At 34.1% G+C, this 24,118-nt stretch overlaps 3 protein-coding genes across 3 annotated transcripts in view; 1 reads left to right on the top strand and 2 right to left on the bottom strand.

The window, feature by feature from the left end:
- LOC126979089 (Krueppel-like factor luna) overlaps positions 1-5,773 on the top strand; it is a 103,579-nt gene extending 97,806 nt beyond the window's left edge. The window contains exons 3-4 of the mRNA XM_050828300.1: positions 424-588; positions 1,830-5,773. Coding sequence (XP_050684257.1) covers positions 424-588; positions 1,830-2,005 — 341 coding nt within the window. The 3' untranslated portion in view covers positions 2,006-5,773. The remainder of the gene's footprint in view (positions 1-423; positions 589-1,829) is intronic.
- A 6,190-nt stretch (positions 5,774-11,963) lies between these two features.
- Positions 11,964-13,571, bottom strand: LOC126979069 (uncharacterized). Its single transcript, XM_050828261.1, has 2 exons — positions 13,148-13,571; positions 11,964-12,738 (listed from the first exon to the last, which is right to left on the bottom strand). The coding sequence occupies exons 1-2, from the start codon at positions 13,492-13,494 to the stop codon at positions 11,976-11,978; spliced, it is 1,110 nt and encodes a 369-aa protein (XP_050684218.1). The 5' UTR covers positions 13,495-13,571; the 3' UTR covers positions 11,964-11,975.
- Positions 13,572-16,288: 2,717 nt separating this feature from the next.
- Positions 16,289-22,369, bottom strand: LOC126979068 (uncharacterized). Its single transcript, XM_050828260.1, has 4 exons — positions 22,220-22,369; positions 20,825-21,055; positions 18,599-18,890; positions 16,289-16,829 (listed from the first exon to the last, which is right to left on the bottom strand). The coding sequence occupies exons 1-4, from the start codon at positions 22,324-22,326 to the stop codon at positions 16,335-16,337; spliced, it is 1,125 nt and encodes a 374-aa protein (XP_050684217.1). The 5' UTR covers positions 22,327-22,369; the 3' UTR covers positions 16,289-16,334.
- Positions 22,370-24,118: the final 1,749 nt, after the last annotated feature.

The following is a 24,118-nucleotide window of genomic DNA, read 5'->3' as shown; positions in this document are numbered from 1 at the left end:
CATTTTTCAATTTCCAAAATAATATTTTTGTTAATTTATATGATTTTTTCTGCTATCGTCGGCAATAAGGCAGGAATTGATGTTCATTTGAAATTTCAACAATTATTGTTTCAAACAAAGCGTATATTTTAGTTTTTTAAACTATTTTTATCATCGCGATGAAGCATATCTCATACGTTTTTGCATTTTACTGAAAGAAGACTTTATGCTCATAAAAAAAATATGCTACAATAAATATCCATACTTACATACTTCCCCTTCATGTAGCATAGCCGTGGGCTACCCTATATATATATTTTCTAATCTTAATGTAAGGTCATCTCATCATAAGTCATCATGACGAAGATTATCGCGTGAGTGACTATTTAAGTGCATTAAATAACTGTGGAGAATGAATCATTCTATTATGTATTTTGTTTTCAGATGAGCCTCCAAGTCCTGCACCAATCCGCAAACATTTGCCGCGTCAACCACCCAACCCCCATGTGAGTGATTCCCGTAGGCGCGTGCATCGTTGTGAGTTCCCAGCTTGTGCCAAAGTGTACACAAAAAGCTCGCATCTGAAGGCCCACAAAAGGACCCATACTGGTACGTTGATGGAGGACGAAAGAAAGAAATAAAAATCATTTATTTTCTTAGGTCAAAATTATACTTATGAATAACTAACATTTTTATCACCGCTTCGAAAAAGTTGAGCTTTAATAAGGAGAAGTGGCAATAAAGTCATAGCCACTCTTTTTAATCTTTAACCAGGCTCCTTTGCACAGGATGCCGGCTAGATTATGGGTACCACAAGGGCACCTATTTCTGCCGTGAAGCAGTAATGTGTGAACATCACTGTGTTTCGGAGTGAAGGGCGCCGTAGCTAGTGAAATTACTGAGCAAATGAGACTTAACATCTTATGTCTCAAGGTGCCGAGCGCAGTTGTAGTGCCGCTCAGAATTTTTGGGGTTTTTCAAGAATCCTGAGCGGCACTGCACTGTGATGGGCAGGGCGTATCATTTACCATCTGATGAATGTCCTGCTCGTCTCGACCTTTATTTTCATAAAAAAAAATGCTTATTTAAGGTGCAGGCACTTAGTAGCATCGTTACTTCATTAGCTCCATAATATTAATGCTATGAACTAAATAATGTTCCAATGTAACTTTCTACACTTTGGTACTTTAACTCGATAACGAAGTTAACTTGTAACTTGTACCAGGAGTCAATTATCTTCATTGGTTCTGTTACGAGTAGTACAACTTCTATCAACAGCGATGGCGTTTATTAAGAAAGTTTTATAAGATACTAACATTGGAAATTGATCAGTTGAATGAAAGTCTGCCTGTCACCTTATTGGTGGAAATTAAAGTTAAGTTGATTTCAGAACGTCATGAAAATTCGTTCCAGAGTTAGCTAATATACATATATATATATATATATATATATAAATTATATAATATTACAGCTATATAACTAATATTGACACACTTTTACACAAATCATCTTGCCCCAAACTAGGCATAGCCCGTACTATGGTTACAAGACAACGATATATTTAATACAATATACTCACTTAACATACTTAAATACACATAAACATCCATAACTCGGAAACAAACATATTCATCATATAAATTATTGCACTTACTCGGATTTGAACCCGGGACCTCTAGCTTGGTAGTCAGAGTCACTAACCATGTTATATTAGTCGTCAACTAATATAACATTAAGGCTCGTCAAATCTACTTGATTGATAATGGCCTAAATTAATTAATTGGTGCTTGGAAGGGGAAGGAAACTCTTTGTTAAAAAAATACCTTGAAGTTGTTTTTAACATGTTTCAGGTGAGAAGCCTTACAAGTGCTCATGGGAGGGATGTGAATGGCGTTTCGCGCGTTCTGACGAGCTGACCAGACACTACCGCAAACACACTGGCGCGAAACCCTTCAGATGCAATCACTGCGATCGGTGTTTCTCGCGTTCTGACCACCTGGCACTTCACGCCAAGCGCCACGCTTAAATCACCAATCACCTAACACCCCACTCCTAACCTGCCAGCTATCTTCGAAATTTCAGTTCGCACGTATTACTATACGTATTATTTTTATATCCTTTATGATTTGTAATTCATTTAATTCGCAATCAGACGATTGTTGTTAGGAGTGGATAGGCGCATCTGTTTGCTAGCCAAAGAAAATTCTATATGACCCGAATCCGAGTCAGCGATCGTAGCATCTAATCCCTTAAAATTATATAACATATATTTATAGTTTATTTTATATTTAGTGAAGTCTTTATCTCCCAAATGTTTCGAACTCGTTGCGGTTTTTGTTGCAATATAAGAACATTATATGTGCCGTTGTTTAATGTTTAAAAGATTATTTGTGAGCTTGTACAGAGAGGTTTCTTTTTTTTTATCCGCCTGTCGCAAAGCGAACAGGACAAAGCATGTGCCATCGTTAAGTAATCGCGCAGGAAATACGTGCCGTTTCAGTAAATACTTTACAAAATGATAATGACTTTTGGGGTTATTTTACGGAAATATCAGATGTATTTCGGAACTAATAGATCCTTTCACTATACTTATACTATGATTTAATTCAACCGTACCTAAATTTAGGAAAGAAACATCTAAATTTTCTTTCTGGCATTTATTTATTTGTATAAATGCTGATTGCACCAAGCACACCTACGTGATGATTGTGGAAAATCATAAGCATACATATATCAGGGTTAGAAGATTCCTAAAGACTAAAAATTAAAGGTTTAATTCACCTATTACTACCGTTGTCGTAAATAGGACAAGAACAATGTAAAATGAACGCCTTTTAATATTGTGAATAAATTTGTTTTCTTAATGCAATAGTTACAGTAATTAATTTCAATGTGTGTTATATTTTTGAAATATAAACATTAAAATATTTTTCATATCTATGGTTTACTGTAGACGGTATGATTCCTGCGTGATTTGGGTGTGCGTTGATTGGCCCGTGACACCAAAAAAAAAATATTTGAAGAGTATTTTTATTGTATTAATTAATGGTTTTATCAATCAAACAATCCTCAAAGTAAAAGAATAAATTATTGATGATTTAAGATCGTCGCGGGCCTATCAATCACTTCATTACGTAAACCAAACGTAAATATTTTGTATAATGTGACGTAATATATTTTATTATGTTATGTAATCATTAGGGATGTTCGGCAAAGAATCCCACCGACGCCCATTACTCTTTTAGTGTAAGCTTTTAGTGTGTTATCTGTTATGACACTAACCTTTAACATAAATGGATAAACGTTAATACTATATAAGTGAATTAATTATGAAATTTCATTTTTTTAAGTTATTTAAGTGTATTTACCGTTTACTCTGATCAGAGATAAGTAAGAGTTAACAACTTCTTGTATAAGTAGTCGTAAGTTACTTCGGTTAGTTACTGCGAAGTTTTTCGAAATTTTCACCTGTAACCACAGTTGATGTCCCTGAGTTCTTTTTATATGATATTTCTTATGCTCACGTGAAATTTCTTGTTTTAATGAGTTAATTTAAATATTTCAATTGTGACAGACATTTTTTTTTGCTATTGTAGCTTTATCAACATTTTATTAATGGTAAGTACGCCAACTCGTTGACATTGGGTTAAAATAAAAATATTGAGTAGGAATTTTAGTGTAGAACTTCGACTGCAAGTTATTCGGCGTCGAAACTTTAAAGTATTCTACACGCCAAGAACTATTTACTTCTACTATGAGATATTGTCCATTGTATGTTCCTTTTGGAAGTTTATGAATTTTGTATAGTGAACCATGACTGTGAAACCTACTGCCGTATGTTTACTATACTTAAGTGAAACATTCTAGAATCACAATTCGCAAATTGTTCATCTTACGATATATAATCCGGGGCCAATATAGTCTTCCCGATTTATATTGGTTTTGCAACAAAAGTTTGTTGTCGGGAATGCGAAGTAATTACACGACGTTTCGATTAAATTATTTTATCAACTTTTGGAATAAACGTAAGTAATTTTTGAAACAGCTCTTCTCAGTGAGACTGGCAAGATATTTAGAATAATACTCGAATGGATACTGTTACAAACATCGACCCTATTATCCATAGAGATATCCGAGAATAAAAGACTTGTATATGAAATACCACATTAGGATATCAGATCTTAAGTAGACCCCAACGCCCATCTTACGCGCTATATGCCCTGCTCACTGCAACTTAAGTATTTCAATCATCCGACCTATATCAATGATATATATTTATAGATATTTGGTTCTACCACGGATCTCCCCTTTCTGATTCGATCGCAGGGAACTCTGAGCGACCTCTCCATTGCTATCTGATCGACCACGAGTAACTATCATGTCTGCGTTCCGTATGTCATCACTGGCAACACACACTGGTTAAATTAAAAACCTTCGACTTGAGAGACTGGTATAAGGGACGACAAAATTTTACGTAGCTTCCTACCACGGTTTCGACTAGTATCTACCTCTTTTACGAACCTGCCAAACTGAATTATTTGTCCAAGGCAGAAGTACTCGTCGATAATTTCGAGGGTATAGATCCCAACTGTTACGGGAGCAGGTTCGACATTAACATTTGACATGATCATTTTGAGACCTACCCGTGGGAAGCTGTATTGAGGCCATCGTGCATATGGCCTAAGTCTTCCATGGTATCAGACTGAGATAATTTATACGTTTAGATAGACTGTGACAGCTGTTATGTCGAAAATAATAGCGGCAAATAGTTAACCTCTAGTTTCAGCAACGTACGCACACTAAAACAAAGTGTCAAGCACATTAAAGCAATTAACCTGTCCTGCTCTATCTTATATATATAAATTATCTAAGGTCTCAGCCATAATAACGATATCGTAATCGGCCCCCTCTTATATAAAAACAAATTACTTGACATGTTAATATTATATTGTGTATTAATGTACTCCGCGCCTGCTTACCTCAAATTCTTGCACTTTGAATATAGAGATATTAAGGAGTCTACTCTCTTATTAACGGTATATGAAATTTAAAAAACGTTGTGGAGGATACTAGTATTATTCAAAAGGTATTATATAAATTCTGTGGCATTTTATTGAAACAGGAAGGTATACTAGCGTACGGAAATATCTAATGGTAGTGGTCATGGTCTACTAAAAAACAATAAGAATTAATGCCGAGATGTTTTCTTTCGAGATAAGAGATGGCGCTTTATTAAAAGGACAAGTTAGAACGCATTGCTTTAAATAACACATTTTTTCTTTATAATTGTTAGGTATTACACTTATATTTATGGATATGTTTCATTTTTCACGGGGGTATCACACATTTTATATAAAATAGTTTAATATAAGTAATTATAACTGCATTATATTGGTGAATCTTAGAAATTATTAAAATTGGCCCATGTTAATGTACCAACAGGGCTACATTTTAAATTGGACTTAATTTTTACCCACGGCTGGAATTTTCACAAAGCAACAAATTTTGAAATTAGTATTTATTTTAATTAATAAAACAAGTAAGTATTTTATTTTATAAATCTTCATCATTTCGGACGATGTAAAGATTTTTTTAAATAATCTCTATTATATCTTAATTGTAACTACTTTATATTTTACCGTGTTTATTATTGTAAGTATATTCTAGTTTTAAGAGTAAGCGCAACACTATGTTATTATAAGTAATTTAAATTATAACTTAAGAGTTTCCAAATCACAGAGGTAATTTATATTATTATCAATTTTCTTTCACCAAAACGGTTTTATTGTATATAGAGCGGCAAGCATTTATTGATCGAAGAATTTTGAAGAATCGTAATAAACAATTAAAATGTATTCAACTGAAGGTTTTACCATCTAATTGTCAGCTCTATTTTATATTCATTAATCTGTTGGGTTTTTCTAATTCAAATTGGCCCTAAACATTCTCAGTTTAAAAAAGTGTTATTCGCAATTTAAATTGTTAAAAATGTTTTTAGGTTAAAACGTACGCCACAGACAGCAACTGTTATAAATTTGCGTTCTGATGTTTTGATTATCGAACGCAAAATAAGGTGTCTATTGTAAAGAATTGATTTGATAATTTGATAAATTTTACTGCCTGTTGGTTCGTAGATATTTTTCTTAATTTATCACATCACTTTATAATTAGTTCATAACCATTATTACTATCTGTTACTTTATAATATGGCGATATTGATATTTTGATGAAAATTATTGCGAAAATTTTGTTATAGTTAAATTTTTCGGACTGTTGCAATATTCTGTTAAAGTTATATATTATACTTTTTAAATTAGATTAATGTGATTCATAAATTTAATAAACTAAATTGTTAATACCCTTGGTATTATTAAAAGTTAAAAGTGTTGCATGTTTTTAAAAGCTACAATAGATATAGTAATATGTATTCCAGTAGCTATCAATGTGTTCTCGACAGTTTCAGAGCCACACTTTCTCCCTGATGTTGTATGTAAGTAGTGTAATATTTTATATCTTTAGGGTTATACAAACCAAAATTGTCGTGAGTTAGATGTTTAGAATAACTTCAATGTGTATTTGTACTAAAGTTAAAAATAATTTGAGTATAATTATCGCGACTTCGATTCCTACTCGAATCCGAGTCTTCGATCTCTCTTACTATGTCTTAATAACTCTATCATATATGCATATACTTTATACGTAAGTAAAAACCATTATTTATACGATATACACTGCCGAGGAGCTTACAATTTCATCTAATCTCTAAATCACAAGAATGAAAACAGGAAAATCTTTTTTCGATCACAATGTAAAATAAGGTGTTTATTACTATTGTTAAAGTAGATAACTGAATATTTCTAGTGTTACTTAAGTAATCAGGTAAATGAAATATACAAAACATAGCTAAGTTTTCGGATTAAAATCGCGGCTGTGTGTTTTTGAATCAAATCTTTGTTATAAACTCTTTAATATAGATATATACTTGGTATCTAAATATTTAAGAACAATATGAACCTACTGATTAACCGAAGCTTAACATCACTTTTACTGTAAGTTATTTATTAATTTAATAAGTCACAAGTATTATTGATGTCTATTATATTTTCTGGTAATAATATTATTCTTTGTATATTTTAGGTAATTACGTTACGTTCTTTTTTATATTTTTGTAAAAATATATTCTTAGTAATAGTTGGAACAATTACGGAATACTTCTTCGTCTAAATTTCTTTGCGTGATATTCTATCGCTTATCTTTGTCCTTAAAGTCCCTTTGGATATCAAATAACTGCAGGTTTGAACAACAATTAAATATTTAATACTAGTATTCCATATGGACATTCCATAGCTTTTTACTCAGTGGGTTTATAGTACCTATATTTAAACAATGTTAATCAGTAAATTACTTATTTCTCTTGTAGGTTGTAATGTATGTGTCATTATCTCGTGCTAAACATTATTGTATAGGCCTGTATTTATTTACCTAATATCTGAAAAAATCGCAAAGCTAAACCACTGTTATAACTAATGTTTGGTGCGTTCTTCTTATTTTACTAAGATCTAGCATTAGAAGCGCTTATTTCCGACTGGAATATTTTTAAAAAATCATTCGAGTGAATGGAATAAAGTAAAAACTGTTGATGTTGGATGTATCTTAAATGTTTCTAAAAGCATATCTTTGAATGTGGCTTTCACTGTAATTGTGGCTTTTGTTATTGTGGTTTTTGATTGACTTTTTTATTATATAAATTTATATGAACGGTTTACCAAATCAGGTCGGTAATAAAAATATTTTAAGCATTTTTGAAGGTAAAAATAGTTAAACATAGTTCATAATTTTATTGCATTTTTTTCTAAATAAACTTTAACTATTATATGTGGTTTAAGGAGTCTTTTAATTTATCTTCATTTCCCTTCCTTATGAAAGACAACCAACGAACACCCTGACTTGTATAAATACCACTGGACAGGCTGTATCTAATTTTAGTACCGCAGACTTTCTCTGAATGGCCAACAGCGCCAAAATGGCGAATATCAAACAGGCACAAAATCACTTTAACAGCCGCCTGTCCAGTGCTAAATAGTAGAGGTCAGTGAAACACCCGATTTCAATACCCAGAATTTATGTCATCTCCCAATCAATTCTGCAGCGGTATTTTAATATTCCAATCATAATTTATAAAACCATAAAGTAGAGAAAACACTATTCTGTGAAGTTCATACAAGTACCTTTATATGAAGACCAATACGTCATTCCATTTATGGATTGAAAAAAGAGATTACCAAATCTTTTCATGAATCGATTGTTGGTAGGACAAATGGAAATAGTTTATATTTTATAATAATAATGTATGGCCATTATAGGGATTCGAATAAACATAAAAATCGAGTGTTACAGACCACTTCTTATTTCTCGATGCCAATTTATTTTTTTAGGACCCTTTACGGCTATCAGTCATTTTTGAATGTGCAATACAATATTGACGTAAGTATCTCGAAACTTTTGAAAATAAAAATTCCTACTATTACATGAAACATTAGTGAGAGTGGGTAAGTATAAAATATACGTGTGTGCTGTACGCTCATATTACCAACGAAGCTGCCTTATTTGACGTGAGAAGACAAATATGCGCACTACTAGGAAATTAGGTAATTTTATTGTCGAGTAAACTATAGTTGCGATAGTATTAAGAATATAAGACGATATTATCCATATAGAAAGGTGCTAGTATAGGTATTGATCAGTAAACCCCATTGATAAATGGGTGATCATGGATCGCCGTATCATCTCTGGGAGGATCGATAAGAATTATATATATTTACTATATATAATAAAAAAAAGGATAGTAAATATTTTTACACCATAATGTTTTAGTAAGGTGCTTAGCTTTCATTTTAGATTCAACTAAAATAAAAACTACTAGATGGCGTTAGATCGCATATTAAAGTGAACGAGTATATTGAAGAAAAGCCAAAACCTTATTATAATTGCACATAATTCAAGCCAGGAACGGATATCTTGTAAAAACGAAGCAAGTTACACGTACATTTTCCCTGGTCACAAGACCATATTTAAATAAATCTTAAGTATTTTTAAGCGCCATCTAGCAACGAACGTTGGCATCACGCGTTACTTTCGTCCATTTTCAAGATGAATTACTGAATATAGGCCTTGAAGGAATGTATACTTACGTATTAACTTTAACAAAATACGTTATAGGTATCCCTACTCTGTAGTTTAATAATATTCCATCTAATGAAATTCAATTAGTTAAAGCGATGTTATAATTATGGCACTAAAGTCAGTATGAGAATTAATTACACTTTAAAATTGATTTACAGAGCTATGTGACGGTGCCACTAAAAGCTCGGTTTTTATGTAACGAATTTATGAACTAGATAGATTCTACGTGGTATGAAAGAACAATTTTCTCTGCTGTCGAAATATTTGTTCCTCTTGACTCTTAACCTAATCTTGTTTTATTAATTTAGGTAGTTATTTCTACAAATTATTTTGGGGTAAAGAAATATAGGATAGACAGGTTTTCAAAAAAAATGTATCAAAGAATCTCTAAACATGAATTTAGGGAAAGTCAAAACAATTGATTACATCACGCACACACGCACCCACCCCAGGACTGACAAAAATTATTATAACAAAATAAGTCTATAGTACCCAATTTTCTTATAAAAAGGTGTAACAACATCACATAGTATGATAGCCTTTCATTAACACAAATACATATTTTCTGATAACTACACAGGTTCCATGATGTTGGAATTAATTGCATGTAGCACAACTGTATTTTTCTGGTTGTTTTAAGCGTAGAAATAATATTAATAAACAAACAAAAATTGCATGCGTACAAAGTACACATGTCAGAAGGGAAACCTGCTTTGTGCATGAACCTCTAAACTGCATATGAAGTCCTGGTACATGTACCTTGACGACATAATTTCAACCGTTATGAAAGACATTACTATCACCGATACCATATTTATGTTCTCCTGGTGTCTATATAGTAATACGTAGTGCCACGACGTCAGAATATATCAAAGTATGCTCGCGTCATACATAATATGCCAATCTCTTCTTCAACTATGATCGCCTGTTACCAAAACACTGTATATATTCCTATCTCATTTTCTCCCACGTTAAATCTTATAAATTTAAGTGTCTGTCTCTTTTTATTGTCGCGCTTTTTCGTTTCATCGACTTTCAAATCACAACGATGCTATAGAAGTTTTCACTGCAATAACTCAAGGTTCCGTACGTATGAAAAAAGATCGGATTACACGAGAATATCATCATCATCAGCAGGCAAACGTCCACTGCTGGACAAAGGCCTCCCATAAATTTCCACGACGATCGGTCCTACGCTGCCCTCATCCAACGTATTCCGGCGATCTTGACCAGATCGTCGGTCTATCTTGTGGGGGGCCTGCCAACACTGCGTCTTCCGGTACGTGGTCGCCATTCGAGGACTTTACTGCCCCAACGGCCATCTGTCCGTCGAACTATGTGCCCTGCCCATTGCCACTTCAGTTTCGCAATCGTTTGACTATGTCGGTTACTTTGGTTCTCACACGAGAACATAACACTATACTATCTAACCGCAAAAACCTACCCATTCGACGACGCAAATGCATATATTTATATATACCTAGATGAAATCATCACAATAACAGCTATGAGCTGGTGAAAATATGAAATCCACTGAGGTAAGCACAGTAATCAAACAGAATTCTTTACTTCCCTCTTCTTCTTCTTCACTTTGACCAGGTTTCACAATTTTGGCGAGGAATCACCAAAGTTTGTGAAAGTGGTCGCTTACTAAACATAACATGAACATTCCACTTTTTTTTCTTTACTGTTCATAGTATAAAAGTATTACAGAGAAAATACAAAAGAATACTACACTAGCGAAGAGAGACAGGTCTAGTTACTAACCCCCTTATTCATAATAGTCTGCTAACTTAAAGCGTTGTTAATTCTCGCTCTGTCTTCTATTGACCTAAGTCAGAATGAGGAAAAACACTCCTTAGCGGCTGTTTAAAGTTAGCGAACCATTATGAATAATATGTTTTTATTCGGCAGTCTCGTGTCATTTGATTTGGAATAGCATCAGAATATTTGGTCCAAAAAAGGATTTTTTAAATTTCACATTAGATTATAAAAATATGTTTAGATATCTTAATAAGTTATGAAATAGTAATTTAGTTTTACCTCTCCTTTTAAACCCAAGGGGATGATATCCAAGTTAGGATACCAACATCTGGATGTGTGGCGGTCCTCCACAGTGTGGTTTTCAAGGAGCTTTCTTCCTCGTACTACAACGCTCTGGAATGAGCTTCCTTGTGCGGTGTTTCCGGGACGATACGACATGGGTACCTTCAAAAAAAGCGCGTACACCTTCCTTAAAGGCCGGCAACGCTCTTGTGATTCCTCTGGTGTTGCAAGAGAATGTGGGCGGTGGTGATCACTTAACACCAGGTGACCCGTACGCTCGTTTGTCTTCCTATTCCATAAAAAAACCTTGGTTTATATTTCCAAAAATTTACTTTGTTTAAGAGATCCCTCCTAAGCTCTTTTTCGTTAATTTAAAAGACTATGATTGACGCCCAAAACAGGCATTTAACACCTTTATAAAAGGAATAGTGGGTGGTAAGGGAAAAGATGAGCGGATAAACAACCTGTCTCAACCGGGAAGGGTTGCTTAAGGTAAGAATGGTTGAGAATGTAAAAGGAATGCCAAGAGGTACACTGATCTGAGAGACATTTTATAAGTAATTAAGACTATAATCCTTAAAATTCAGGATAAATATTACAGCTTCCAAGCAATGTCATTTACAGGGATTTTTGTGCGCAATTTCAACTTTTAACTTTTAAATTCTGTCACTTCCTCTGGCTGTGAAGTTTATCAAAATAAAACATACAAACGTCATATTTTTTATATCATTAGGTAGATATATTACATATAATACATAAATGATTCTTCACATAAATTTGTTTTTTATTATACGAACACCGTAATCTTCATACTGTTTCTGTGTAACCCAAACATTTTTGGCATCTGGCAATCCAGCGAATGTAGCTGCGCCAAGCCATATTACGGTATATGATTCCGGTGAAAATATCACTTTCACAGGTCTATGTATTTCGTCTTCAATTTCTAACTCCAATCGTTCGTTCAACCCTGGTAACGTCGACAATCCCCCACAGGGTATTATAGCTTCATATAAAGCTGTTTGCAGTTCCGAATCACACTTTGATATTGATTGAACCACGCCTTTTGGAAGAGCTGTGTAGTTTGTTTCTTTACCCATAATAAGACCAGGTTGAAACAAAAGTTCACCCGCCATAAATGCTTCATTGAAAACATCAACAACCTCTCCGTTTGAAAGTGTACAATTCTTTGTGTAATTCTCCTTTGACATCGCGATATCTTTAGTTATATACACACATTGTTTCACAATAGTATCTAGATCTTTCGGTGATTTTAAAGTACCACCTAAACTACGCTCATTAAAACTATGTTTTATGTAGTCGGAAATTTGAGCACCTGCCAATTGTGTTTGAATATGTGCATATTTGATTAAGCCTCCCTCGAACACCGGAATTATATCCACAGTATCATAACCCATATCAATACATAAACCAGTAGTTAAACCTGATCCATACACTGCGAGAGTTCCTTGTGCTTGTATACAAAGGGCAGGACAATTTAATGTTTCAAAAAATATCTCACACGATTTTATTCTGAAAACAAGCGTGTTAATAAGTGTTACATTTATATATAAAGTAAGTGTATATAACAGCGAATAATTTATATTCAGTTATTATTATTACTAAAAAAATTCTTTTCAATTGACTGCACAATGTTTTCTGGCAGGACATTATCAACAGTGTGGATTTGTAATGACATATCCTAACTTACATATAATATTACACATATCTAGGTAACTGAATGTTATACCAAATCAAAACTGAAGATACCTAAGGATTGAAAATATTCCTGTATATATAAAGCCACTTTGTTCATCAACGGTTTTGATGTAGGTAATTGGAGGCCAAAGGGTTAAAGCATGTAGGGTAAAAGAAGGGAAGAAGACTTCCCTTCTTTCTCATTTTAGTTCCTATAAAATCTAATATATTTATTAATACTAACTTTTCGTCCATTGGCGCCGTATTGCTGCATGACATTATAACTGCCCTATCTTCTGGTGCTGCTTTTAGTTCTCTATAAAATACATGATGCCAGATTCTCTCCATGTTATCCCAATGTACAATTTTTCCATTTACCACTGGATGGTTCAACTCTAAATCCTCAATTTTTTCCATGGCATCATCACCGATGAATACATCATAATATTCATTGCCGTAACTACCTCTAAGATAGTTCGGTCTGCCAACGATACTTCTAAATATAGACACAGGGTGGTTATCGCATGCAAAACCTGCCTTAATATTATAACTACCGTTATCTAAAACAACAACAGGTTTTTCAAAAGCCATATTATTTTATTGGTTTCATTAAGAATCAGTTCATAAAATCCAATATTCTTCTATGAAATGTATACAACAACTTATATTTGAGCGACGGCAAACGGTGGTAGCTATGCAACAATGTCGCATCCTTTTTAAATTCGAAAAGGTGGGTTACAAATAGTCCTTATATTACACATTCTCGGATAGTCGTTTCCTATTGACGTAAGCATCCATCTCTACTCTTTGTTATTGATGTGACATCTTGGTTAAAACTGCATCATAACTGGCATTATAAAAATATTCAATTAAAAAAGTTGTTTGAAAATCCATTTTTAGCATGGCTTAGAGGGCGGAAGATATACCTATATGACAACTGTGAAAATATATATGTTTTATAAATTTGAATCATACGTTACCAAATGTCCTATAAATATGTTTATACTATAACGTATAGTGAAAGGGTGCGTGTGTTATAGAAAAGGTAAGCGAATCTCTTGTTGAATTAACCTATTTTGCTTGACAAAAACACCCAACCACGCTTCGAATAAGCTGCTTAGTAGTATTTATTATAACGGGTTGGACTTAGTATGACGTAGCACGAAATAGGAGGTAAAAATATTGAAGTTGATAGAGCTTTAGTCTCACATTATAATCATACCACTCTTATTACATGGTAATGCACCGTTTTCAAGAAAAGAACGAAAAAAATTCTAAGCTAAAACGGGTAAATCGCTGGCATGAGGCGGGAGGCAAAAACCTGTCAATTAAAATGAAAAACAGTAAAATGAAACGTAGAAAATAGTATGGGACAGACTAGACGGCTTCATCAATAATAATTTTTAGACTAAAAAGGCTAGAACCCAGAGTAGTAAGGCCAGTAACAAAAAACAATAATTATTTTTCTTTTATTTCCTATTTTTTTTTTTCCAATAAAGTTTATTCCGTTTCTATCATAGTTGCGTGAATGTGTCTGTGTTCCTTGTTTTATTTACGTGTTTTACCCGTTTAGAGGTTGAATTTGTTTTCATTATTTTCTTGAAAAATGTGCAATACCTTGTAATAAGTTTACTTAGTAGCACTATAATCGTAGACCAAAGCTCTATCCACTACAATTTATAAAAATTTGTTAGGTTAGCTTATGTTAAAACAGTTGAAACAACGCACGAGCCGAGCGTATCGTGCCGCGGCAGCTACCGGCAAATGCCAGCAATGAATTGTAGGCGTTTTCCTTTCTTTCCTCCCCATAAAAATGTCCCAACCCTTAAAAATGTTATAACTTGAGGTTAAGAGTATTCTTTTTGGAACGGTGCATTACCTTGTAATAAGAGTGGGTAGCAATATGAGTAATCGTCATATACTATAGTATATATATATATATATATATATATATATATATAGTATATATATAATACAATATTTTTTACCTCACAATTCGTGCTACGGGATACTAAGCTTTAATCATTTTAATTATTTTTTAATTCTTGGATTAAGGATTGGTCTCAACTGCGCTCCAACCAGATACCGCACTACCTAAGAACAATAGCTTTTTTATGACGGTAACTATTAGATGCTTGTGCTATTTTACATTTAAATTAATAAAATACAAAGTACTTACTGATGATATTATGTGATCCCAGTGTATTTCCTATTTCTTGTAGTATTATTTCTACAAAGTTTTACTACGGTTGCGCTTTTATTTCGGCATTTTAGTTTCATGTATTAGCAAAGTTTAACAGTACATGTGGCACGTCAACGTCACACATTGTTCGAGACTGGCTCGAGTACACTCACTTGGTCGTACTATTAGTTGCCGCACTTTGCGACTACGCCTGCAGTATCTAGTTGGGGCGCAGCGGAGACCAATCCTTAATCGAAGATTAAACTCTTAGATATTTTATATGCCGTCAAGCAACGCATTACAACAGGCCAGGCGTGTACTTTAGTGTGTGTACGTCTTACATTAGCGATTCGTATGTCACTTTGTATTAGTGTATGTTTGAAAATAGAGGCTAACAGTTCGCTACAATTTTTTTCGACGTGTTCACAGCTTTCACATTCTATTTAGATGTATAAATGATTTTTTTTTATGCCAACACGGAACGAGACGAGCAGGACGCTCAACTGATGGTAATTGATACGCCCTGCCCATTACAATGCAGTGCCTTTCAGGATTCTTGAAAAACCCAAAAACTGAGCGGGACTACAATTGCGCTCGTCACCTTGAGACATAAGATGTTAAGTCTCATTTGCCCAGTAATTACACTAGCTACGGCGCCCTGTGGACCGAAACACAGTAATGCTTACACATTACTGCTTCACGGCAGAAATAGGCGCCGTTGTGGTACCCATAATCTAGCCGGCATCCCGTGCAAAGGAGCCTCCCACTGGTAAATATACATATACATATACAACATAGTTAGAAATTAAAATTGCTGAAGCAGTACAGATCGTCTATACGAAGTATATTCTAAGGCAGCTTAAGCTGTGTTGTGTGTCCGCAAAAATATGTATATAATAAGTTGAGGTTATAAAACGAAACCACTAAAATATTTGCATGTCTGTCAAGACGAACATGTGCCTACTCTTAGATTTGTTATAACTTTACTTGTGAATGTTTCTGGCAAATAAAGAACTTTGACTTTGAGCCTAAATGAGTCTTAGAGTGGTTCCTTACCACTCCGTTAAATGATCGAAAATGTAAACTCTAATTTATTACATAGAATAAAGTACACAAACAGATCATCTGATAAGCCTGATGAATGAAACATCTGAAAATTAACGTCAAGAAATTTATTAAAGAAAAGCATTAAAGTTAAAACATTTGAATACTTATTATACATTAATAGCTTATTCTCATTCATTATATCTTAGAAAAATTTGTAATTCACTCTATCTACTCCGTCACTCTCATAATCTTGTCTCGTCATCCAAAAGTTCTGATACGATGACAAATTGGCCAAAATTGATCCGCCGACCCATGGTGCTATATCTCGAAAGTTCAGGGCGTCCACATTTGGTTTCATTTCAACGGAATCACTACCACGTTTCATTAACTCTAACAGTAGTCGATCTGATATTCCTTTGAACATACTTGAGCCGCCAGATAGAACAATGTTGTTATAGAAAAGTGTTTTATAATCCAATTCCGATCTTGATATTGTCAGTCGAATATTGTCTACTATATTAGAACAATTGTATCCATAAAGGTGTGGTTTGAATAATAGTTCAGGACATTGGTACCTTTCATCTCTTATAAGTATAGTTTGTCCGTCTGGCAAGGCATACGAAGTTTTGTTTTCTCCTGAACTATTCGACTGAGCACACTCTATATCATAATCCCGGGCAACATAGCATACTTCTTTCTAAAAATTATTTGATTGATTCGATATTTTAATAGTAAATTCATTCATTCATTCATTCATTCATTCATCAGTATATGTACTTTAGACTATGAATGCAACTTATCATCATCATCATTTCAGCCGGAAGACATTCACTGCTGGACAAAGGCCTCCCCAAAATATCGCCATGACGATCGGTCCTGCGCTGATCCCCCCCCCCAACCTACTCCGGCGACCTTGACCAGATCGTCGGTCCATCTTATCCTACCAACACTACGCCTTTCGGTACGTGGTCGCCATACGAGGACCTTACTACCCCAACGGCCATCTATCCGTCGAGCTATATGATCTATATGAATGCAACTTATATCCGAATGAAATTGTATGAATACAAAACTCGTCAAGCGTTCATAACAAATTTTAAAAATAATTTTGCTTCCTCATTGGGTGCAGCATACAGGTGGAGTTGACCAACTGTGTGGTATCTCCTAAGCTGTCACTTCTGCATATCAATGATATGTTGGACGCCTCCTACGTCACTACATTGTGTGTCATACCGACTCTATCATGGATAATGTTCCAAGGAGCTATTTGACCTGATTCCTGCCGCCGAATTCCACCTACGCACGACACGCTAAAGATTACGATATTGTTGTGGCGTTCCTCCACAGTGCGGTTTTCTGTACCTAGTTCCTAGCTGTAAAATGATAAGCTGTAATTTGCCAACAGGTTTACATTTTATTTACGGCCAGAATTCACATTCGTGTAATAAATAGAGATGCAGACCCAATTACAGGCATACACAGATTGCGTTAAAACAATATAGCTCAGTAGGGATACAGATTAAAAATGAATAAAATGTGGAATAATATGGAAGACTAATAATTATTACGAAAATTTTGAATACAAATTCTCTGGTGTTGCGACGTTTTCCATACCATAAAAAAGTGAATTCATGAAGGAACAAGAATCAAGGAACAGAAGTGAACTGCTCTAAAGCATACACCGTTTTTTTTATTTTCATTGCAGTCGCGGTGTATTATTTGTGTAGCTTCAATACTGATACACTATCTGTAAATCAATCAGCTGTCTAGGTATTGTGGTTCAGTTAGATATAGCCCGTTGAAAAGCAATCGGACGTACAAATAGAGGTACCGACAACAGAGTCGATTAGACCCTAGATTTTGATTTAATTGCCTGTTAAACTATGCTGCTTAAATGAACATAGGTATATTTTGATTGATTTGATTTAGAAAATCGTTTTATACAACATCGCTATCGACTGTAGAGTACCGACTTTTGTTCAAGCAAATTTGATCTTATACGTGAGTTAAGCTTTGTACACTCGTATTCCAACTGATTTCAGAGTAAAAAAAGGCATCAGTTATTGTGCCTTTTTTTCTCCGTGGTGAGAGTTAATAGTTCGATCCTCGCCCCTCTTGTGATTCCTCTGGTGTTAAAAAGAGAGTATCGGCTGAGGTGATAACTTCCAGGTCACCATCAGGTGACCCGTATGCTCATTTGTCCTCCTCTTCCATAAAAAACGTTATTTGACATCGGCGAATAAGTTCAAGCCAAAGCCTACCGAAACCTGTAGCTCCAACTAGAGGCGATCGTTGGTTTAATATTCCGTACGAAAAATACAGGAATATATGTACATTTTTAAGCAGGGATGGAACCCACGATAAGTGGCCTTTCATGTCGTTGTTATGTGATTCTGCGAAAAAGGCATGTCTTAAAATACTGAATCAGAAAAATTTGCTATATTTTTTTGTTGATGAGGAAAGTACCTTAATTTTGTCAAGAATATCAAGTTCAAGGGGCGTCGAAAACGAATATCCAACTTTTGTAAACAAACGTTGAAGGTGTTCTCTCAACATGTTCCCATTGATTACTGAATTTACTGTTGAGTGTCGCAGAGGAAAACCTTCAAAAACTGATATTGAATATGAGCAGGAGGCTCCATTTTCCCAAACAACACCCGATGTCCTTCCACTAGCGTGAAGTACTAACGCAGGCGAGAGAGCTAGATACAGATCTTGTAACAAGAATGTCTCAAACAGCACTTCAGCAATTCGTTCCCTAGAAACAAATGCTACTTTTACAAATTGTACTACTATAAGGCTGTGTTCACATGTGACGAACGAAGGTGAATGAAAGTTATGGAAGGATCCCACCCGGATTGAAGGTAGACTTTTAATCCTTTTTTTCTTTAATCTTTCATTTGTTGTAGTTCTTAATGTGTGGACAGAGCCTCATGTGTCAGCTAGATATATTCAAAAAAATTAATGTAAACATGTGAATATAATATAAATCTATACTAATATTATAAAGCTACAGTGTTTGTTTGTTTGTTTGAACGCGCTAACCTCTGGTACTACTGGTCCGATTTGAATGATTCTTTCAGTGTTGGGTAGTTCATTTATCGAGGAAGGCTATAGGCTATGTTTTTTTTTTCAAAATTAGGGATCCGTAATAAAATTGCTATTTTGTAACACAAGGTGTAAAATCGAAAACCTATTTTTGCGTGCGCTGCATTAACTATTGACAATAGAACAAAATGATGTACAGGCTATAATATAGGCAATATTTTACTACTTATAAAACTATCGCGTGAATTATATTTTATATGGCAAAACAACGTTTGCCGGGTCAGCTAGTATTAAAATATATATAGTTATTAAAGAAGAATATTAAAGAAATTAACATATCTCTCGACATAGTCGAGATCTGCTGCTCGATACCATATGGAGGTTGTTTGAATTGTATTATATGTTTTTTTTTTATCTGATCAATATTCCACCTTTACCACTTTTTAACTATTTATTGAACCCCTCGTAATGTTAACACCGAGAAAAATATAAACTTGTTATACATATAACTCGAGTAAGTTTTTTCTTATGTGAAGGATGTATATATATTTATAATATGATCCCAGAAAATGTACACAATACTCGTTTAGTAAAAATTATAAGCTTAAATATGAAAAATTTTAATATTATTAAAAAAATGTATACACCTTTTGAATGTAGCGATCGCCCTCAGGCTATTCAATAAATCTAATTGTAATAATTTTATTTTGCTGAGCTTCTTGCGCCCGATACAATTTTTGTAGAAATACTCTTTCTTAGGGATGGAAAAATGGAGAAAGATATTTCAACTATATGAATATCCTCGCCATTGTAAACGAAATTATATTATCTTGTTTAAAATTTATTGTTTTTCAGTTTTAGCTTTATAATTATCACCTAGATATATGTTTGGAATACCATTTAAAATGAAACTTTTTATTACATCGTCTCAAACTTTTTCGTCTGTGTGTTGCATGTCGCGTGACGGTCGGGCGGCGCCTATAGTTCGCAGCACCTGACCGTGTAGTGTATAGACTATTACTAATTTGTTTCAGTGCTCCACGATACTTTGTTTGTTTTTGTCAGTGTTTAATGAAACTTTGCTTTTGGAAAACAACGACACAGCTAGTGAGTCCAAAAAACTGATCAACGAGGAAAAAAGAAAAATATAACAAAAAATTTTAGTTAAATGTCCATAAAGTGAAAAAAAAGTTTCACTTTTACCGTGGTTTCATAAAAACACTCAATCCTTTTTCTGGTAAATTGTCAGAAAAATGGAAAACAGGATTTAACTTTTTCACAACGGCTTATAAACATTATTTATAATATATATTAGTTTATTGATTTCTTTTCGTTGTGAAAATCAAGATGTAAGCGATTGTAAATATTACTTTTGTACTTTTTATATGTAAGTTACTATTACTACTCTGTGTTTCCACCCATATTTCATTTATTATATTTGGGCAACAGACCGAGTTGTATTGCAATCAAAAGCAACGTGAGATCAAAGGTGATAAAACTTTCATATGTGCCATACTATTTGAATAAAAGTACAGTTGTTTGAACATTCATTTCAAAAATTGCATTCGGGAACCGTTGAAAACTTTATTACGCGAAGTCACAATGAAAAACTCGGCAATAAGCGTAAAACAAAAAAATACAAACTTATCACTTTTTCCTGTTAATGGATGTATGGCAATTACGGCCCCGGCATTTTCAGGAGCGACATGCATTTCTGTATAAAATATGTGATGCCACAATTTTTCCATTTCATCCCAATCACAAATCATGCCATTTTGTATTGGCCATGTTAACGTTGATATACCTCTTCGTTTAATTGCTTCTTTTCCGAAATAAACTTCTGGTAATGCATCTAAAATACCTTGTTGCCGGAATCTGTTGATAATAATCAATTAGCAAATTGCAAATATTTATTAGTTATCACACTTCGAAACCTAAACAATTATTAGTTCTATTTGTATTATTACAAAACTGAAAACTAATAAGGGGCAGATATGATAAGAATTAATGTAATTATAATTGTTTCGGTACTACATAAAAATACATTTAATGTGCACTATCATTAAACATCCTTGGCCTATTAGAGCCACAAAATTATAAAGCAGCCGATTTACTAGCTGTGAAGGGCGGAGAAAGACCTTTAGTAGACCACAACTATTCTGTAGTGTCGAAGTTCTTCAGTTCTGCTAATTACAAGACCAAGCAGGGAACCAGAGCAATAAACACAGGAAAATAACACAGAGCTTCCTTGTACGGTGTTTCTGGGACGATACGACACGGGTATCTTCAAAAAAAGCGCGTACACCTTCCTTAAAGGCCGGCAACGCTCCTGTGATTCCTCTGGTGTTGCAAGGGAACCACTTTAGACCTAGGTCACTCTACGCTAGTTTGTCCTCCTTTTCCATAAAATAAAAAGAGTTCAGCGAGTCACGAAGAATATTAAATTTAAATATTTCTTCCCCGAAGAAAATTAAAACACAGTTGGTCAAAGGAAGTATTTATAGTAGATAAACATTAAATAGGTGTAATATAAAAATCACCATCACTATTAGGTACAAATCATCATCATCAATGTCAGTATCACAAATTGGAGAACTCACAAAGTGCAGGAACTGAAAGCGATAAAGTTTGCTTTTGAAATGGTCATACAAGTACGGTTCATGAATGTTTTAGTGCACTTGCGCTTATAACATAACTCATATAAAATTTGCGCGTGCATTTGATGTCAATTATTCAGAATTGGTTATATTCATATGAATGTTGCTCCGACAGCAGATTGCTATTGAGTTCGCTGTGTATTTTATTGATTTATTTTAAGATTCAGTTTTTCATAGCATGCACGCATAAATAATGAAACAAAAGATGTTACTTTCGAGATGTATTGGAGTAAATAAAATATATCCACAAAAATGTCGATACTGTGGAATACTGTGATTGGTAATGGGCTTATCAACTTAATGGTTGTCTCCTATGAATAGAACTTACAGAATAATAAATGTGCTTTGTTTACTGTGTACAGAAAGAACTTAAGAAACATACCTCGCTACTGTAGTAGGAAAAACACATCGCGGGGAGGATTCCCCTGCAAAGCCTACTTTGCTGTTTTGCGAGCCTGTGTCTATTACAACGCCGATTTTATCAGACATTTTTAAATATAGATATTAACAGGCGTATAATCGAATGTTTTCTTGGCCATCTAGATACACTTGAATTATTCAATTTCATATAAGGAAACTTAGTAAAGGAATACTATATTTTCCCCTTAAATTTCTAGTTTTGGTACAATGGTTTTGGACAATACTCCAGGCCAGAGGTTGGACCTGATCCTTATAAAGCGTTAGATTGTGGAACAACTTTAAATAGCGTTTCATTATATAATTGATGACTCCCAGTTTCTTCAACGTAAACTTGGCTTTCCTTTTCATGACTGCGAAACTGGCGATCACAAAAAAATTCCAGGCCTAGTATTCCAACCTACATTATGAAAGATGAAATTATATATTTTTGAGTTAATAAACAATATGAGGTTAAATACGCTGATACGAACATTAGATTGATTTTGTGAATAAGGCACAAACTTTGGACCTTCTCAAGACAGGGCTGGATGAAAAGACAATTTATTCTTCTGGAACTGGTCAATGATTTCCCTCCCGACAGTTACATGCGAGTGCAGTATGCACGGCATATCCAGCGCAGTTTTCGGCATAACCACAGAACAGACAAAAGTAAAACAAAAAACAATGTCTTTCTAGACACTATCGGCATTTTCCGCGAAGATGTCTATATACTGGATACAGATTATTTATCCTATTATGTATTAATAAAATAGTTATAATTTCCGTGAATACAATAAATACAATAATATCCTTATTGACATATTCTACAAATACCTGGCCCGGGATGAACTTCTCTATTTATTTCATATCATCCATTGAAATTATTTCTTAAGAAGTTAAATGAATGAGGAAAATCGAATCTACAGAAACGTAGCCACAGACTTATCTTGATATTTCATGAACGTCGGTCAAGTTGAAATTTGTTCGAAGGAGATCTTAACTTCTATAGAGATTGTAAAGAAGTTAAGGTAAAAGGAAATTATTGTGGTGTATTGTATGAGCTGAAGACTCGGTTTGAAATACAATATTATTATATCTGAGTTTTACTTTTCACGTCAATTTGTTTTTAAATTTGATTCAGTCGTAAGGGGCAATTCAGAAATTAGATTATATTAAAATATAGGCTTTGTTTTTAGTATGGTGTTGTAGCTACATATCTATAATTCACATCCAAAGTTAATTAAACTTATACACACTCATATAAACCAGTCCATAGCCTAAGAATCAATAAAAATGAGGGCTGTGAATTAATTATCCTATTTCTGCCGTGAAGCAGTAATGTGAAAGCATTATTGTGTTTCGGTCTGACAGGTGCCGCAGCTAGTGATGAGACTTAACATCTCATCTCTCAAAGTGACGAGCGCAATTGTAGTGCCGCTCAGAGTTGTTGGGTCTTTCAAGAATCCTGAGCGGCACTGCATTTTAATGGGAACGACGTATTAATAACCAATATCCGGACGACCGAGCCTTGCTCGGATTTTTAAGAATGTACAAAACTTGAACAAAAAAAAAACTAATAGGACTTCTGGATTCGAACCGGGGTCTTCTGCTTTCCGGATCACCCAATGTCCCATCTGAGCTATAATAGTCTTGTATATAGTGGCGAAATTTACCTTTGTATTCTAATGTTATTGTAGCTGTTTCTCATTCAAACATATATATATATATATATATATATACAAGAATTGCTCGTCTCGTGGCTAGTAAGAAAAAGAGACAATACTCATAAAAAAATTTAATTGCGCCTGGTGTACAGGAAAACACCCACATTTTAAGCTATTTTCACTCCGTCATACAACTTTCGCTTAGACTGTATTTTCCC

Source organism: Leptidea sinapis, chromosome Z (assembly GCF_905404315.1).
Source record: "Leptidea sinapis chromosome Z, ilLepSina1.1, whole genome shotgun sequence".
NCBI classification, from domain to species: domain Eukaryota; kingdom Metazoa; phylum Arthropoda; class Insecta; order Lepidoptera; family Pieridae; genus Leptidea; species Leptidea sinapis.
Note: the sequence above shows the minus strand (reverse complement) of the source record. Positions and strands in the feature narration are given on the sequence as shown.